Source organism: Pelophylax lessonae (assembly GCF_965119305.1).
Source record: "Pelophylax lessonae genome assembly, chromosome: 1".
NCBI classification, from domain to species: Eukaryota; Metazoa; Chordata; class Amphibia; order Anura; family Ranidae; genus Pelophylax; species Pelophylax lessonae.
In genome coordinates, this window is record NC_138768.1 from 808,643,005 (window position 1) to 808,663,479 (window position 20,475).

Below are 20,475 nucleotides of genomic sequence, written 5' to 3' on the forward strand. Positions count from 1 at the left end.
TGAGTGCGGGTTGAAGACAAGGACAGAGCGCAGGCCTCCCCCTCCTCAGCATGGATGGTATAAACTGTGTCTGACCAGAGGCCGGTTCCATGCCCCACTGGAGAATCTTCTCCCCCCGGCCAGTCCCGACCGAGCTGTCCCAGCTCCCCCTAACCACTCTCTGCTGGCCAGGTCAGAACCTGGATTCAGCCGGTAAGTAGAGAGTATCTGAAGCCCTGTGGAATGGGGGTCAGGAGGAGGACAGGAATAGGTAGAGTGGGAGGAGGGCCGAGTCGCTGCACCATGGGCCTCTGGTTTCTACTTTCCCCCTGGGCCGAAAGTTGCCAGTCTGCCCCTGGAACCTTGGTTGAGAAATGCTGCTGTAAGGTCATCACAGGACCTGCAGTCCTTCATTGTGAGTGAGGACGTTGAGCACCTTTCCCTGACTCTGAGCATTGGAGGAAAGAATAGAATGCCAGGGAAGGGAGCCAGGGTCAAGGTAGGTAAAACTGCTTTTTAATGGTACCCTGGGCAAAAGTTTTTTAACCCTTGCAGTGCAGGGGCAGCCCAACTGCAAGGGTAGTTTTAACATTTCTCTGGAGTTCAGCTTTATGGCATAATGTAAAGCAAGTTGCCACTGCTGCAAAGTTGTGTAATTAATCAGAACTATTGTATAGCTCTGAGGTAGATGGGATTCAATTATCTGTATTCTGTTGCCTGTCTCTATGTGTGGCATTAATCCTTACAAATCCCATTCTAGTTCTTAAGACAAACAGCCTCATCCCATCTGTGACAACAATAAATAATCACAAATAATAGTCACGCTGCGATCGTAAACGACATCAACAGATCTCGTTTGCCGGTTTTTAATTCATTAGAGTAATAACACAATAGTAAAGCACAGAACGCAAAGGCGGAATGTCACAGTTAATATACAGTAATATCTCCACTGATAATTCACACAGCTATCATAAAGTATAAACCTCTTACAGGAAGCGTGTAAGGGGAGAAATACATAGACTAGTGCCTTGTTTTAACTAGTTCGGGATATCAAACCTAACCCCTATATAAACGGGATTTTTGTTTTCTTCTTTAGGATATTCTGCACATCTTCTTTATAGGACATCTAAAGCACGGTAGCAGTAGGCAAAATTCCCCTCTTATACTGTTGTCACTGAAACAGGTGTCCCCATCAGTGGCGACTGGTCCATAAGGTGCGCAGGGGTGCTGCCCCCCTAATTTCCATGGGGGGCGCCAGACTAGGTTGGGCTTGGGGCACAGTGAACCCACCCACTTGGGACATTAACGAATCAATATTCACCATTGTCTTCCGGCTTCTCCTCTCAGCCAATCAGGACAGGAGGCGGATCTTAAGACCAGATTAGATGGGAGGAGAAGTCGGGGAAACTGCGACTGTGCATGTGGTGAGTGAGGACCTGGCGGGGGGTTGTTTGCAGCCTCCTTAAATTATATTGAGCACCAGCCGCCACTGGTCCCCATTGAAAATGTTATCTTCTCTTCTTGTTCAAATGACAACAGGTTTTTTATTTTCCCTCACTTTCTTTGTGATAATAGTCACCAGTACAGATATAAGGGTAATACCTCATTTAAATGGCCATACAATAGCATATGCTGTTGCAAGGGCTATGTTTGCCTGCACAGGGATGCACAGGTCTTCTATGCATCCCCATGCAGGCAGCCCTATTCATTTCATTTGGGGTGCAGCGTGTGAGTTCGGGGCCTGTGCACCTCTCCCTGAGCGTTTAGAAGCTTTGAGCTTCATAACACTCAGGTGTGAATGGGGCCTTACTGAGTGCTGTGTAGTAGGATCGCAAGGCCAAGCACCAATAGATTCGGCTCTGGGCTTAGTGCTGAATAATGGCTGGAGTTTATTAATTCAGCCACTGGGCTAAATGCTGGCGCTCAGAAACTGCCAATTCAAAATGGAACTGTGGCTAAGAACAGATTGCGTTGTGTCACACATGTGCTGTGTTCTGATCAAACGAGGTTAAAGAAACAACATGCATGTCATCTATATCCCTTGCTTCGCTGCTTATAAAGTTACTGACCTGGAAAGAACACGCTTTACAGCTTGGTGGTCCGTTTTACCTGTCCAGATTTTTGACAGGTTTACTAAAATAAATTTTTCAAAGGGTAGCAAAAAATAACTAAAAAGATGAAGATTACTGGTATTAAATGAAAAGAAATGAGAGCTTTTTTTTCTTTACATAAAGTTAAAGTGCACCTGTGCCCAGACTATGGACATTAAACTTTTCACATATTTTTAACTAGCAGTAAAAGAGCTTTTAAAACAAACCTTCATTCATTAGAATACACATTTACTCTAGCTGTTTTTATTGTGAAATCATTCATTCTCTAAGATCCTTAATGACTCCAAAGTTGGGCTTCAGTTGGTTTCCAACATCTTAGAGACACCTGCTGGTAAAGATACTGAATTAGGGCTGGTTTGAGTGGTCATTTACACCAGCCCAAGTAGGCCGCATTGCTTAGACAAGGCAATTGGTCTTAGGTCCCATTGCTTCAGTTTACACCAGAATTCTGCATTGGAGTGCACTTGAAAAAAGTAAAGGCCCGTACACACCGTGAGTCGAAATTTGGCCGGGAATTTTTGTCCGACGACCGATCTGCCGATTTTCGGCTTGTTAGTATGATGCTTCCGACAACCGACTCCGACTTTTCGGCCGAAAAAATCCTGGTGTGCAGGCTATATAATTTTTGTCGACCGTCAAAACATGTCCGATTTTCGTCTCATTAGTACAGATTTCGATGGGGAGAAATCTTATGAGCAAGACTAGGCATGCTCAGAGATGAAAGAACACATAGAAAGCAATCCAACACGTGACATCACTTCTGAAGAAGAATTCTGTCATGCGGGAAAATTCTTGTGCAGTCTAGAGCACATTCCAACCAACAGACACCACTCTGGACAAAAGACGGACGACCAGTCGGTGGAAATTCGTTGTGCGTGTACGAGGCTTAAGACAGGTTGCTTTTTTGCTTTGTGTTGTGCCATAACACAATAGACTGCCATGCATTTTTATAATGCACTACAGCACGCATGCACAGTGCACACCAGCACACATGTTATATGCACCTTAACACACTCCTACTCGTGTGTTTTTACTGCTTGTTCACAATGTTAATACCCTCCTGTGCATAATCTCGGCACAGGTTCACTTTATACATAGACTATGCTTAATCTTTATTGCAAAGGTTTTTGTTATTGATTACAAAAAAATATATGTTTTGACTATCTGCTAACCATTCCCAATGTAGAATGCCATCTTTGTGACAGATATTTTAAGGAGCACTATTGAAATAAGTATTCCCACAGCCTTTATTACATTTCTTGTTCTGTTATGCCAATGCAAATTCTTGAAGTAAAGGTTGCGTCTAATGAAAATAGCAAATTTTCACTGGCGGTCATAATAAAATACAGTAGGCGCGGCTGTCAGGAATTATTCACCACAACTCTAGTTCAATTGTTGGCTGCTCACTGTACATAAAGGTGCCTCCTACAATTAGCTGGCACAGCAGGTATTAATGGCAGGGATGTTCATTTTCTTCTACTTAGGCACAAAAGCTGATGCGCCAATATGCGGAGAAACGCCTACAGGAAGAGAGAGAGATGAGAGATCTGGTAGAACAAGTGTCCGAGGGGCGCAAAAATACCAAACAAGCACGCCTGAAACTCCAGAAATACAAGCAAAGAATAGGTATGATATTTACAGTAAAGCTGGCCAATAAAATATTGGCAGTTAAAGGCAAAGACCTTCCAAACCTGAAGTTTCATTGGTGAAGGATGGTAGCCTATTGTGGCACACATACACTGGTTATAGCTCTATTAATTCTTGATGATTACAGACTTTGCCTCCTGGAGTCCTAAATGAATGTAAACAACCGATTGGTGTTTTAACGTGTCAACATTCATCTAATATTTAAATCACTTAACCACTTGACCTCTGGACAATTTACCTGGCCAATTTTTTTGCGATATGGCATTGCAGTACTTTTACTGACAATTGCGCAGTCATACGAAGCTTTACCCAAATAAAGTTTATGTATTTTTTTTACAAACCAGAAAATATCTGCGCTTGGTAACTAAAGGTGAAGCAAGTCAAGTAAATAAGGCTGCTAGCACCAATGGATATGACTGTAACCCGGCCCCCTTTCACACGGGCGGAGTCTGTTCTGCTCATTGGGGGATTGATCTGTGTGCAGAGACGGAGCTGTCAGATCCCCGCTCTCCTCTATGGGGAGATCAGATGAGAACGGACCGCCTGTTCGTTCTCATCCGATCCCATCCAATCTGATCCTCCAGACGGATGGAAAATAGGGTTTCCATCCGTCCGGATTTCCCAGACAGGATCGGAATCGGATAGCAGCGGGTGTCAGCGGAGATGCCCCATAGGGATGCATGGAGCATCCGATCAGGTCCGCCTGAAAAACTTACAGGCGGATCAGATCGGATCGCCCGTGTGAAAGGGGCCAAAGAAACACCATACATAGAAAAGGTGCAGCGCCAAAAAAAATACAAAAACAGTTCAATTAGGAAAGTTCTTAAGGGAGAAAAACAGAGATGATCCCCACACCAGGTGCCGTGATTGCTGAAAAAGCATGCTTCACCGCTGTGTTTAGAAGGAAAGCCTGCTTACCAGAAGCAATTGACCCTCAAGTTATAGAGTGGTCAAATGAATATATTAGTCATGGATTCGCTGTAAGTATGTTCAGCCACATCACGATCGGATGGTCGAGCTAACATGGGCCCCTTCTCCAAAGTCAGGCAGGCAGATCCTAGCAGATGGACAGACAAACCTTTTGCATCCAGCTAATTCACAACTTGTCAAAATGAAAACTCCAGCAAAACGTCACCCTGCTCCTGCCCCGGCTCTCCGCTCCTCACTCCCTTGACTTTTATTCCACAAAAAATAGAGCTTTTTTTTGGTGATATTTGATCACCTCTTCTTTTTATTTTTTGCACTATAAACAAAACAAAAATTTAGAAAAAAAAAATGCTTCATCAATGTGGGCCAATATGTATTCTGATACATATTGTTGGTAAAAAAAAATCCCAATAGGCATACATTGATTGATTTGCGCAAATGTTATAGCTTTTTTTTTTTTTACTAATAATGACTGTGATCAGCGACTTATAGCAGGACTGCGATATTGCGGCAGACAATTTGGACATTAACTGACACTTTTGACACTTTTTGGGGACCAGTGACAATATTACAGTGATCAGTGCTAAAAATGTGCACTGTCACTGTACTAATGACACTGGCTGGGAAGGGGTTAACATCAGGGGCAATCAAAGGCTTAAAATGTTACTAAACCCAGAAGCCTGCATTCACTATATCTGGTCTCCTACAGTACACAGAACATGGAAATGCAATTATTTTAGTAAATTTAAACTGCTAAATACCTTTTCTCATCAGCAATATATAGCAGTCTTGTAGTTTCTATCAGTTCCGGGGGAAGCTTGTGGGAGGAGTTTTCATACTGCACTGAGCTTTTCTATGAGGCTACAGGGCTCCTGACCCTCTGTCTGGACAGTGCTGATTGACCTTGTGCTGATAACATGCAGCCTCCCAAGAAAAAAAAAAAAACCTTTTTAGCAATACACACCAAACTGAGCATCTGCATCCTGACTAAAGTAACTCTGTTATATCCGGACATGTTATGGGGACAATGCAAGAAGAGGAGGATCTGTGCATATAGGATCAAACAGCCTTTTTACACAATGCAGAGAATTAACCCCTTAGGTTCCACAGTGAGTATAACAAGCATGCTTTACTGCATATACAGACTGATTTTACTGTTGTGGGTTTAGTAACACGTTAAGGCTCTTGCTGGAGCTATTGTCAGGATATATAACTTGTAGTGCCATATACAAAAACATTAACCCCCAGATGCCCTGGGGATGTCTTAAAATCCTCTTGTACTCAAGACAAGGCTGGGTAAATGTGCTGCCTGAATATATCAGACTCCTGATCTCAAGTAGGGATGATCGAACGGTTCGGGTCGACCCTCGGTTCGACCCGAACATTGGCTGTTCGAGGTTCGGTCGAATTTAGAACTTTTTGCTGAAAATGTTTGGAATTTGGCAACCAGAACCGACCAAAATGCAATGGGTCAGGAAGTGGGCTTTAAAAGCCTGTGATTGGACCAGAACCATTAGTAAAAGCCAATTGAGGGGGCAGGAGAATGCTAGAAATGTGATTGGAGTGACTAGGGGGTCCCTAGGCCAATCATTAGTGAATACGCCCCCCAGTATATAAGATAGCCCCGGCAAATTCCTAGCATTGTAATACAGGGACATGGAAGAGAGTGGAAGCAGTTCTGTTAATTTTGCTTCAAAAGTGTCATTTAGCATTTATTAGTGTGAGGAAAGGGATATCTAGTGTAGTTAGGGTGCTCTTTTACACTTTAGTTAGATGCAAAAAATGAGTTTCTGTAGGGAAAGTGTTAAGTGCCACGGTGACCGTAATGTAGTGTAGGGTGAACTGACTCTGACTGCTATGGCAGGGTGACCAAACCCTTCCATATCAGGGTGACCGCTATAGAGAAAAGATTGTTTCTCTTATGTCACATTCAGAGCACTGATATGGCTTCTCGCCGGTCAGCTTGCTTTTTGGCTGCAGGCGTTTATAGGGATTTTTTGAGGACATGTTTGGAGTCAGGCATGACATCTGAACATGTGTATAGGGGGTATATATATATATACACCCATGTATGTATATATTCACCTGCACATATATAGGTGTGAAAGGAGCAGAACACTATACTTGCGCTAATTAAATAATTGACACCAATATGGCTCCGCTCCTATAACACCTATATATGTGTAAGTGTAAAATACATATGCCTGCCTCCATAGAACCCCAAAAAATGCCCAAAAAACGCCAGCGCGTTTTTTTGGCATTTTTTTGGGGTCTTTAGAGGCAGGCAAAACATCTGAACTTCTGTATAGGGGTATATATACACACACACTTATATGTATTTTACACTTACACATATATAGGTGTGATAGGAGCGGAGCCATATTGGTGTTAATTATTTCATTAGCGCAAGTATAGTGTTCTGTTCCTTTCACACCTATATATGTGTAGGTGTGTATATATACCCCTATACAGAAGTTCAGATGTCATGCCTGCCTACAAAGAACCCAAAAAAATGCCCAAAAAAAACCCTGCAATAACACACCTGGGCGTTTTTTTTTTGGCGCCGGTGTTTCTTTGGGCATTTTTTTGGAGGCAGGCAAAACATGAGAACTTCTGTGTAGGGGTAAATATACACACATACTTATATATATACCCATACACATATATAGGTGTGAAAGGAACAGAACACTATACTTGCGCAAATTAAATAATTAACACCAATATGGCTCCGCTCCTATCACACCTATATATGTGTAAGTGTAAAATACATATAAGTGTGTGTGTGTGTATATATATATATATTATATAAATATATATATATATATATATATATATATATATATATATATATATATACCCCTATACATAAGTTCAGATGTTTTGCCTGCCTCCAAAGAACCCAAAAAAATGCCCAAAAAAACGCTAGCGCCAAAAAAAAAAAAAAAAACGCCCAGGTGTGTTGTTGCAGGCATTTTTTTGAGGTTTTTGGAGGCAGGCAAAACATCTGAACTTCTGTATAGTGGTATATATACACACACACTTATATGTATATATACACCTAGACATATATAGGTGTGATAGTAGCAGAAATATATGCTTGCGCTAATTAAATAATCAACACTAATATGGCTCCGCTCCTATCACACCTATATATGTGTAAGTGTAAAAATACATATAAGTATGTGTGTATATATTCCCCTATACACAAGTTCAGATGTTTTGCCTGCCTCCAAAGACCCCAAAAAAATGCCTGCAACAACACACCTGGGCGTTTTTTTTTTTTTTTTTTGGCGCTAACGTTTTTTTGGGCATTTTTTTGGGCGTCTTTGGAAGCAGGCAAAACATCTGAACTTGTGTATAGGGGTGTATATACACCATACTTTATATGTATTTTTACACTTACACATATATAGGTGTGATAGGAGCGGAGCCATATTAGTGTTAATTATTTCATTAGCACAAGCATATATTTCTGCTACTATCACACCTATATATGTCTAGGTGTATATATACATATAAGTATGTGTGTATATATACCCCTATACACATGTTCAGATGTTTTGCCTGCTTCCAAAGATGCCCAAAAAAATGCCCAAAAAAACGCTAGCGCCAAAAATAAACCGCCCAGGTGTGTTGTTGCAGGCATTTTTTTGGGGGTTTTTGGAGGCAGGCAAAACATCTGAACTTGTGTATAGTGGTATATATACACACATACTTGTATGTATTTTTACACTTACACAAATATAGGTGTTATAGGAGCGGAGCCATATTAGTGTTAATTATTTCATTAGCGCAAGCATATATTTCTGCTACTATCACACCTATATATGTCTAGGTGTATATATACATATAAGTATGTGTGTATATATACCGTATACACAAGTTCAGATGTTTTGCCCGCTTCCAAAGACGCCCAAAAAAATGCCCAAAAAACGCTAGTGCCAAAAAAAAACGCCCAGGTGTGTTGTTGCAGGCATTTTTTGGGGGTTTTTGGAGGCAGGCAAAACATCTGAACTTGTGTATAGTGGTATATATACACGCACACTTATATGTATTTTACACTTACACATATATAGGTGTGAAAATAGCGGAGCCATATCCCTGTTCTATAAGTGACATAATACAAACAATCTTTTTTTTTTTATGATTCTGGACATGCTACAGAGCTGAAACATCACAGGTACACTTTTTAGACCCCCCCAGATACTAAATCCAAAGAAATTTTTTTATTTTTATTTTTTTAATTTTTTCAATAATTGGCTCTCTATCAAAAATGACAATTTTTAAGAACTTTTTTTTGTGTGATTAATAGTCCCTGGGGCATGACCCAGAACCCTAGGCACTTTTTAGGGGCATTTATTGGGTTTTAGGGCTTCAAAATTGTGTTTTTTGATTACCGAAGTTCGGGTCCCATTGATTTCAATGGGGTTCGGAAATCCGGGCCGAACTTTCGGGAAGTTCGGATGTTCTGGCCGAACCGAACTTTTGAAAAGTTCGATCATCCCTAATCTCAAGGACCCCACTGGCATCAGCAGTTTGAAAATGATAGTTATCTACATCAGAGCTAATGGAAAATGGCGTGTAGTCAAAAATAGATTTTGTATTTCACCAGGCTAGCTTGGAAATTACATAGCTATATATATATATTGTGACAGGAAGTCAGGTAAATCTGGGAATGTAGTCACTGAGAGGAGACACATTCCCACCTGCTTTGAAAAGTTCACTAATTATTATAGGGTGTCGGCTGCCAAAGGCAGCAGGAAGGTGTAAAGAAGTTGAAAGGCCTTCAGCTGTTCAGAATGAGGAGATCAAGGCCTCTATAATTTGTCCAGAGAAAATCTATTGAGTGCTGCCTCCTGTCGCCGTGTGGGCTGGGAGAGGAAGGCAGACATACGTGTACCTCCCGACGCCGTGTGGGCATGGGAGAAGGACTGCTGCCTCCTGTCGCCGTGTGGGCTGGGAGAGGGGGACAGTCGGATGTGTGCCTCCCGACAAGCTGGTGAGCATGGGAGAAGACCCCCTAAAGCGATGTGAAGCTAAGGAGGGTAACCAAGAGTGAAGACGTCTCAAAGGTGAGAAGACAAAGTGTTCCATGTGAAGAGTGTGAAGAGTAAAGGGACCTGTTAAATGAACTGTGTTCAATGTGAAGAATCTGAAGAGTAAAGGATCCTGTTATAAATGAACATGTGCTGTGTGAAAGAAAACAAAGGGACATGTTCAATGGACAATGTTTGTACTGTGTGAAAAGCAAACAAATGGACATTTGAGTGTCTGCTGTAGGATCAGCAGTGTCGGCCCAACAGTAGGTTGGGAAGACTTCTTAGGTAGGTTCCAGCGTGAGAAGGTAGCCGCCCACAGAGGCAAGGATTTATTTTGTCTTTTATTTTATTTTGATGTTTTTGCTGCATGCACTGGTATGAAGAAAATTGACCTAATAAACCAAACTATTGTTTTCAACCTCTGCTCGGCTATCTCTCTGTGAAAACGCACCCCCAAAGGGGTCATCCACGCCTACCACCGAGCTAATCCCTTACAATATATAAACACATAAAGTCTAGTTTATATAAATAATTCCCACTGTGGTGATGGTTAACCACTTGGAGACTGCCCTATAGCAGTTTTACTGCTTCAAGGCGGCAGCTGTGCCCCGGATCACGTATATGTATATATACATGATCCGGCTCTTCTAGGTAGGACACGCGCCGCTGGTAGTGGCGGAAACTGCAAACTCTAAGGCACATGGATCTATGCCTTCCTTTAGTAAAAGCACCTCCCCCACAGTACACAAGCACTGGCTAGGAACACATTTACTGGATCACCTCCACACGATACTCAAGCCAATGTGGCTCTAATTTATTTATTGTGGCTGGCAAGGCACAACCTTAGCACTTACTCGTACAACAATTTATTTTTACCATACTGATACTAACATGCATGTCCATTAGCTAATGCACTAGAGTTATCTTGGGAAAGAGATAAAACATTCAACTGTGCCAAAAATCAACCTATGTGACTTCTTAAAAATGCAAAGAACAGAATCTTTATTTAGGACAGTGAGTGGAGCCAGTGGAGAAATAATTCCGTTATCCTTGTGTGGTCAACTGTGTTCAGAAATTATGGTTTTATAGCACAGATGCAGCCCAAATGTAGAGATGTTTATCTTACTTGCATACAGATGTTTTAGCTTATTAGCATCCAACAGAGCAAGATATGGAAACCATAAATGTTGCTAGTGTAAGGCTTAACCACTTCTGGAATGGAAGGTTTTACCCCATTAATGACCAGGCTATTTTTTTGCGATACGGCACTGTTTTATTTTAACTGACAATTGCACGGTCATACAATGCTGTACCCAAATAAAATTGATGTCCCTTTTTCCCGAAAATAGAGCTTTCTTTTTGTGGTATTTGATCACCTCTGAGATTTTTATTTTTTGTGCTATAAACAAAAAAAGAGCGACAATTCTGAAAAAAAAAAACCAATATTTTTTATTTTCTGCTAAAAAAAATTCCCAATAAAAAAAAAAATTAAAAATCAAGTTTCTCTTTTGTTGATGGACACAGCTCCTGATTCTTCTTAACTATTGGGTTATACTGCCCCCTACAGGAGTAGGACACTAGGCAGGAAAAAGCTTGACTACGCCTATGGGCAATTCCAGGGGGTATACACCCACTCTCAGTTATAAGCACTCAGTTTTCTTCTGCCTAATCAGGAGTAAGGACCTAGTTCCTTTCTGGGATCTATGGTCCTGGCAATTTTTTTCTTTTTAAATGGAATTTTTTTTTCCTCCTTTTATTATTTTGTTCCTTTGATCTACAATCAAGTCCCGGGCTAGGCAACAAACTGGATAATCTAGATCCTTAATGTCCCCCCAGTCTGGCCAGCGAGCATGTGCAGAACGCAGCTCCGTGCTAGGTCGGCAGGACGGGGGCTGTCCTGTGAGTTAAATGTTTCACAAGGGCGCATACGAACTGGCTTTGGCCTGAATTGCAGCGTTTCCTCCTGGCCGACAGCACACACATTACGATAGAGCGGTGTCCTGTCCGGAGCAGTGCCCACCCTGTTCCTGGTGTGGTAAGTAGTTGTCCCCCCCTCTACCCCCGGAGGGTTTTGAGGTGGACGTGGGCCCCTCCCTGGGATGGTGGGACTCCTGGGTTCCCCTCCTTCCCCCCAGCCCCTCTAAAATTTCAGTGGTCACTGTGGGTCTTTCAGCCCCCCCCCCCCATCCATGGGTGAGGTTATGAGCTACCTGTTGCCACATGCTCTTAAGGGGGGCTGGTTGGAGTTGCTGCTGACCGGGTTTTCCTGGTGCGCAACAGGGGGTTGAGCAGGGTTCTCTGCTATCGAACACAGGGAAAGAGGAAAAACCGCTCAGGTGAATGGATGTCCTGACGATCAAGCAGAGTGATGGTTAGGTCCGCAGTCCTGGCAGCTGTACATAAATAGAGATAGGCAACCGCACTCCAGTTTGAAGGTATGAAGCAATAAAATCCATTTATTGAAGATCCAACCAATTAAAACAATCCATAGTGACAAACCAGAGACAGGGGACAAAACACAGTTGATGCGTTTCACGAAATTACATTCGCTTAGTCATTAGTCATAACCATGAGGGTTCTCTGCCATCCTGTGGATTGGTGACTAGGGCAGGCATGTCCTCTGGGCTTCCTGTGGCGGTAGCTGGGCTAGGGGAGCAGATGGTTTAACATCCGTGGGAATGCGCCTTTACGCGTCCGGATCCGGCCTGCGGCTATGCGGCCTACTTGTTGGAAACTTGGTGGGGTGGCCCCTGTAAGGGTGGCTGAGACCACTGCCTCCCATTTGGGCATCCGCTCCGCTGCTCCTGGGTGGTCGTCCAAGTAGCCGGGCACCCACAAAAATGTAGGCTGTAACTTTGTGGCTTACTAGGCCACGGCTGAGTTGGGCGCCTCCGTTGAGGGGTGGCCCCAGTGCGTTTAGCTGAAGCCCCCGCTCTTCCTTTGGGCATCTGCCAGGCTGAGGATCCATGCACAAAAATTCAGGCGGTGGCTTGCAGCTTGCTAGGTCATTTGGTCAGCTTGGCGGGTCCCTTGGAAGGGGTGGCGCTGTGGGGGCGCTTCATTTGTGAATGACAGCATTGCCGCCATTATTGTGTGGGGCACCTGTCCCTTTTAGCGCTGCTGGACCATCAGGGTACCCTGCCTGTGCGCCTGTGGCCCGGCAGGCAGTCCCTTTTGAGAGGGACTATTTCCTATTATGCCCTCTGAGGAAGGCTCGGTGGACGACCCCCTTTTTTTTTGCGGGGTCCACTAGGTGGTCCATTCGTGGGCCCTTGGTCGGCATCCCCTCTGCAGGATCACAGTGTCGGCCTCCCCTGATCGTTATGTTTTCGGGGGGTGAACTTGGTATATAGCGACCCTACTGGGTCTGTGTCCATGCACCCTGAGTGCTCATATAGTGAGGATAATTCCTCTGCTTCTCCTAGCTGCACATGAAAAGGCGCTGGTGGATGCACTGTTTGTGTCAGTGCGTGATACTTTGGAATTGGAGGTTGCAGGTGATGCTGCGTCGTAGGCGCCGGTCCCTTTTTGGCACCCACAGGCCCTCCAAAGCGGCGAGGGTGTTCCTTTTTCCGCTCACTTTTACAACATTGCCCCAAAACAGTTAGGGTGTCCAAAACGCAGTGATTCCTAAGCGCTTTTCTGCTTGCAGTGTCCTTCTGAGGATAACTGCATTAAAGGCGGACGGTCCCAGCTGTAGTGGACTCGTCGGTTTAAAGGTTAAATAAAGCTACCTTAATTCCTGTTGAGAAGTCCCCGGCCTTTAAAAATCTGGCTGATAAGAGGGCAGAGGCTCTGGCCCGCCATATGTTCACTATGGCTGGTTCGGCACTTAGGCCGGTATTTACTTTTGCCCTGGTGTCGCAAACTCTGACTGAGCGGGCTAAACTTTTTATGCCGGCATCTGGAGGGGAAACCACTTCTCCCTGTCTTTGTGGAGCTGGCGGATCAGTGCTCCAGGGGCTACAGTTTATCTGTGATGCCTTTTTGGTTTGTTTTAATTACTCTATTCCTGCTTGGCGTTTTAACCAGTGATTATCTGGGCGCTTGATCATTATTTTGTTTTTTTAATTTACAGTTTATCTGTGGTGCCTTTTTTGGATGCGGCTCCTTTGATTTCTAGGCTGTCGTCGGTATCAGCAGTGTTCCCTCGGCGTATTATCTGGCTGAACTGCTGGTCTGCCGACCAGACTTCTAAACAGGCCTTATCTGATCTCCCCCTTGTAGGGGATCATCTGTTTGGAGCTTCCTTGGATGACTTTGTTAAGAGTCTAGCAAGGGGAAAGAGTACTCTTCTTCCCCAGACTACCAAAAGCAAGGAGCCCAGTCGTAGACGTGGGCCATTCTCCTCGGCTCATAAGAGGCCTTTTTGTCTCTCAGCGTCTCAAGACAAGGGATCAAAATTTAGGGCCTCTACCAGAGGTTCCAAAAGAACCTCATCTGACAAGCCACGAGTGGGCTCTTCCAGACCTGCGGACAAGGCGGTCTCTGCATGCAGGGGCACCCTCACCCATTTCTGGGGTGGGGGGACATCTTCGCTGGTTTCCAGATCCATCGACCTCCCTGGTACAGGACAACTGGGTCCACAAAGTTATTCAGTCAGGCTACAGGATCGAGTTCGGTCTAATCCTCCGGAAAGGTTCTTCCCTTCCAATTCTGGACCTCAAGGCGCTAAACTGCTTTGTGGGACTACAGAAGTTCTGCATGGAGTCCATTCACATGGTAGTGGCGTCCCTACCTCAGGGGGATTTCTTCTAGCTTCGGTCGACATGAAGAACGCCTACCTGCACATTCTAATATGTGCCGGTCACCCAGGCTTTCCTTGTTTTGCTGGGTGCGGGGAGTATTATCAGTTTGTGGGGTTGACCTTGGTCTCACCTCTGCTCCTCTGGTCTTCATAAGAGTGTTGGCCCCGATACTGGCATTGTTTGAGTCAGCGGGGGATCGCAGTACTGGGGGAACTCCAAGCGATCAGACTTTGTCTGGCTCATTGGACAGTTCGTCTTCAGGGGTTTACAGTACAAATTCATTCGGACAATGCCACGGCCGTGGTCTATATCAATCACTGAGGGGGCATAAGAAGTGTCCTGGTGGTTTAGTAAGTAGCTGGCATTCTAAGGTGGGCTGACCGGTTCGTTCCAGGCTCTAAAACTTCTGCCATGACTCCTGTGCAGGATCCAGGCAGAAGGGATTCCAGTCAATCTAGTGGCTCCAGACTGGCCTCCCTGGTCTTGGTACGCCGATAGCCGATGCTCCTTGGGGACTTCCTCTAAGGGAGGATCTGCTGTCCCAAGGACCAAGTTTCCATCCTGCTTTGCAGTCGCTGGCTTTGACGGCTTCGCTGTTGAATGCCAGGTGATGAAGGATGGAGGTTTGTCTTAGTCTGTGATTCCTACACTGTTAAAAGCTAGGAAATCTACTTCTAGGAAGATTTACCATTGTACGTGGTGCGAGTCTCTCAGGGTTCATCCTCGCTCCTTTTCGGTGGATCGGATCTTAACCTTCCTTCAATGGGGGGTTGAACAGAAATTGGCCTTGAGTACCATCAAGGGCCAGTTATCGGTTTTTGGCGGTCTTTTTCCAACGACCTTTGGCCACACACTCCCTAGTGCGTACCTTTTCTTCAGGGTGTCCGACATTTATTTCCTTCAGTGCGGGCTCCGTTGCTGCCCTGGAATCTCAATGTTGTGCTTTCAGCTCTACAGAAGCCTTCCTTTGAAAATATATTCAGGAGGTTTCCCTGCTTTGCTGCCCCAGAAGGTGGCCTTCTTTAGTGGCTGTCACCTCTGCGAGCAGGGTGTCGGAACTGGCGGCATTATTCTGTTGCTCACCTTATGGTGATTCCCAGGGATAAAGTAGTGCTTTGCCTCTGTCCGTCATTCCTTCCTAAGGTGGACTCTGACTATTATTTGAATGAAGACATTGTGTGGCCTCCACCTTTGTCCCAGGACTAAACATCCAAAGGAAATTGCCTTGCACGCCTTGGATGTGGTTCGGGCAATTAGGCTCTACCTGACAGCTACGGAGTCTTTTAGGAAGTCAGACTCTCTATTTGTGCTCATGGACCGACCTTACAAAGGGTTGTCCGCTTCTTTTGCGACCATTTTCACATGGATCAGATGGTTGTTCAGGCCTATTTCATCAAGGATCAGGGTGCTCCTTTCCCTGCAAGGCACACTCTACTAGGACGCTTAGTGTCTCCTGGGCTTTCCGTCATCCAGCGTCAGTGATGCAGGTTTGCAAGGCGGCCAATTGGTCGTCGGTGCACACTTTTACACAGTTTTTTGTAAAGCGGATGTGTTGGCATCTGCAGATGCTTCATTTGGCCACAAGGATTTGCTGGCTGCTGTTTAGAGGACCTGGTCCTCTTTGAGGGTGTATTGTTTTTTTTTTTCAGGTGAGCTCCAGTTGTTTATGGTTGAGCTCCATGTTACCTGGTTGGCTATGGTTTTTTCTGCTGTTTCCCACTCCTCATGTTTGACACTGCTTTGGGACGTCCCAATGGTTAAGAAGAATCAGGAGCCGTGTCCGTCAATGAACGAAAGAGAAAATCGGATTTTTGACTTACCGTAAAAATCCATTTCTCTGATGTTCATTGACGGACAGGGGCACCCACCCCTCTGTGGAACTGGCTTTCTTCTGACACTGCTTGTAACAAAACTTAGTGCCTATAGCTGAGAGTTGGTGTATACCCCCTGGGACTGCCCATAGACATAGTCAAGCTTTTTTCTGCCTAGTGTCCTACTCCTGTAGGGGGCAGTATAACCCAATGATTAAGAAGAATCAAGAGCTGTGTCCGTCAATGAACATCAGAGAAATGGATTTTACAGTAAGTCAAAAATTTAATTTTTTTTCATCATCTTAGGCCAATATGTATTCTGCTACATATTTTTGGTAAAAAAATCCTAATAGGTGTATACTGATTGGTTTGCGCAAAATGTATTGCGTCTAAAAACTAGGGCAAAGATTCATGTCATTTTAATTTATTTATATAATATATTTTTTTACTAGTAAGGGCAGCGATCAGCGATTTTTAGTGGGACTACGACATTGCGGTGGACAGATCGGACACCTAACTGACATTTTTGACCCTTTTGGGGGACCAGTGACATTACTACAGTAATCAGTGCTAAAAATATGCACTGTTACTGTACTAATGACACTGGCAGGGAAGGAGTTAACACCAGGGGCGATCAAAGGGTTAAATGTGTCTCTAGGGGGTGCTTTCTTACTATGTGGGGGATGGGCTTGCTGGATGAAAACCGAGACCTGTGTTCCTAAATAAGAGCAACACAGGATCCCTGTGTTCGTTACTGACAGAACAGCGGTCTGCCATGTTATAATCGGCAGACCGCCATTCTGTCTCCACGGGGAGCGATCGTGGGTGCCCGGCGGATATCGTGGCCGCCGGACCCGCTGATTGGCTCCCCCTGTGGCCATTAGCTGGCCCGCGAAATGACGTTCATGTCGTATATGTACAGCAGCTGGTCGGCAAGTGGTTAAGGAAGAAAAGTAGTTACATTTACAAACCATTCTTACTTTATTTTCAGTGCAAGAGGTGACAGAGGAGAGCCGAGAGCTGTTACGACAAGCTCTGGAGGAGGCTGAAGAAGAACTGAAGAAAAAATTTGAGTTGATCCGTGAGATTCGAGCCATAGAGTTAGTGCCGATCATCAGACACAAGTTCATAGATTTAACAGAGGTAAGCCACGCTGTATGTCATATAGAAAGTTAATAAATGTATGCAACATCTTGGCATCAAATGATTTTCTCTGTGACCTCATATACTGTGATGGTCATTTTTGTAAAAACTGTCAACTTAATATTACATGTTGCAAATGTGTTATGTTCTACAACTCCGAGACTTTCCTAGAGCTGCCCCCATCCTTTCGATCACCCTTTCCTAATAAGACCTGCCCTGATCTTTCACACTTGTAAACAGTCCCCCAAAACCCACTTGTTGAAAAATGCATACCCTCTCTTTCTCTTTGATCCAACCATTCATCTCTGAATAACCATCATCCCAGTACCTTCAGCCATTGTCATCTACCTTATCTATTGTATTTAGTACCCTCCACCTCTTAGGGGTCATGCACACCGCAGCTCAAAGAAGCAGCTCCTACAGGCTTTTGAGCTTTTTGAGTTAATATTTTTTTCTGCCTGGAAACTTCCCTCCATGTCTATGGCTTTTTCAGGAGTTTACAGGCATATGGTCTTACAGGCAGAAAAAAGAAAAGAACCAATCTCGTGTTTTTGAGAGGAGCTTTCCAGCAGAAAAGACACCTAAGTGCCCAAAAACACACAAAAAAAGCATGAAAGAGTTTAAAGAAGCTGAAACACACAAATAAAATAGGAAAGATTAGTTGAGGGGAAATATTTGTTAAAAAAAAAAAAAAGCTTATGCTCAAAAAAGCTCAAAGAAGTTCAATAAAAATGTGCAAAAGAGCCATAAAAAGCACAAGCTTCTTCAAGCTGAAATAAAAGCCCAAATGCCTGTTAAAGTAGATGTTTTAAATACATATACGGTATATATATATATATATATATATATATATATATATATATATATATATATATATATATTTATATATTTTTTTTTTTTTTTACAATATTTTATTCAAGTTTTTCATAAATAACAGAAATACAAAAACAGACAATGAGACATTGTAAGGAGGAATCATTTGGGTGTGAACATATGACATAACCGGTTGGCAACAGAGGTAAACCATACCAAATGTTGGTATAAGGAAAAGATGTGTTGTTAACCCACTCCTGATACCCCATCTGGGAGCAAACTGTGTCAGGGAGGGAGACAGCATTGCCTTCTTTTATATCCAAGTATTTTAGTGAGTTTTTACAGAGACGGGTAAGCAGACATGTGGGATCAAATATATCAATAAATCAGGAAAGACTGATCCTGGGGAATCAGACAGAACAGAAAAGGGGATCATAGGTCTTATATTAGCATATATGATACAAACTATACACTTTTTTTTTTTTGCTGCAGTGTGCATGAGCCTTTAGATGGTATGGCGCCCATAGTTCAAATCTTGGCTGGTTTAGCAGGAATGGGCAGGCTGAATGTTCCAAGTTGATTTTAACTCGGGTACAACCAGCCTGCTGGGTTTTCTTACAATTATCGCTTGCGGCTGCTATAGCCCATAGCAATAATCACTGTGTTCTCCCTGCGGGGACAGCTTCCCCTGCCTCCCCATAGGGAGAATGTAATGTCTTCATGGGGGGATTCTCCTGTCAGCACTGTCTGTGTTGATGGGGGGATTGTGCAAATTTCTTTCCTGCAACTCGTGGTTGCAAGAAAGAAATTTGCACCATCTGTGACTTGCCTTAGCTCTTTTGGAAAGAAAACTTTTCCTCAGTGTATCATATTGGCATCTTGTCTTGAAATTTGTAATTCAGGCTACATTCACACCTGAGCGTAGCGTTTTCGCGATTTTACAGCGATTTTTACCGCGATTTACAGGCGTTTTTTGTGCAGGTGTTTTTTGATTGAATAGATATCAATGGAAAACGCCTGTAATCTGCCCAAAAAGAAGCTTGTGTACTTTTTTGAGCGTTGGGCGTTTTGTATACAGCGTCAAAACGCTCAGATGTGAACAGGGGCCATTGATATGAATAGGATTTGTCTTGTTGGGCGTTTTGAGAGCTGATCCTAGAGCAGAAAAACTCCCCAAAAACGCCCCAAAACGCCTAGATGTGAACGTAGCCTCAGACATTCTATTGTTTATGTGTATGTTAGTGTTTCATGAATAAAGCATAACAACAATAATATAAAACCAACAAGAACCATTCCCACCCCTCCATTGTGCTGCTAAAGGATTCATGATAGTCTTCCGTCACTTTCAGACTGCAGGACATGGGCTGAACTGTGAGATGTCCATAGCAGAGCTCAATGAACGACTGTCCCTGCTGAAGGAGGCTCAGAGGAAAGCAGAGGAGGAGAAAAGGGACCAGATCCTGGAGGAGAAGCAGACCAAAGAGCAGATGCTTCTGGACACCTTGGAGCAGATCTCACTGCACAGGGCAGCTATGGGGAAAGCGGCTCTTCTCAAGTTAGTGCAATGCATTGACCTTTCTTCAAAGGGATTTAATAGTGGTTATATGCAAAACATGTCTGATTCATATACCCAGGGCTTGAAAATTCAGGTAACTTTTTATTGGTTGAGCCAGATGGACTTGTGTCTTTTTTCAACCTGACTAACTATGTAATGTAAAATAGGCCTTTTATTATTGACCCCTCTAGGGTGCAAGTCTTCAAAACTTTTTGCAAATCAGTTTTTTCTTGACATTCAGTGCAATTAAGGCAGACCATGCTTTGTGGTTCTTCTTAGATCTTAGAAGATACCTTCACTTCACAAATTTAATTTAAATATAGCAAATGTTGGATAAAAGGCTTGGGCTTCCTATGAGATTTTTGCAAAAGAGTCAAGCCCATTGTAAACTGAATTTCCTCAGCAGTTTTCAAGTCTGTACTGGAAAGATAAGCAACACTTTTTTTTTTTTTTTTTTGAAATTTCTGTTTATTAAAGTTTTTCAATAAAAGACAACACATAACATATCACGATGCCACACAGGGCAAACACAAAACAAAAAGAAAACCAAGGGACAACAGGTCACCCAAATCCCCACCCCCTCCGTCCACCCACCCCCCACCCCAGGCTCCACCCAGTGGTCTTTGTAAGTAGAAACAAAGCCCCCTAAGTAGGCAGGACAACCCCTTGAGGTTAATTCAACACATCATCAAAAGGCCCTTA

At 43.7% G+C, this 20,475-nt stretch overlaps 1 protein-coding gene across 1 annotated transcript in view; it reads left to right on the top strand.

Moving 5' to 3' along the window:
• Positions 1 to 20,475, top strand: part of CFAP99 (cilia and flagella associated protein 99) — a 142,156-nt gene that overhangs the window by 87,647 nt on the left and 34,034 nt on the right. Inside the window, exons 11-13 of the mRNA XM_082244009.1 lie at positions 3,575 to 3,716; positions 17,254 to 17,405; positions 19,568 to 19,773. Of these exons, the coding sequence (XP_082100135.1) occupies positions 3,575 to 3,716; positions 17,254 to 17,405; positions 19,568 to 19,773 (500 nt within the window). The remainder of the gene's footprint in view (positions 1 to 3,574; positions 3,717 to 17,253; positions 17,406 to 19,567; positions 19,774 to 20,475) is intronic.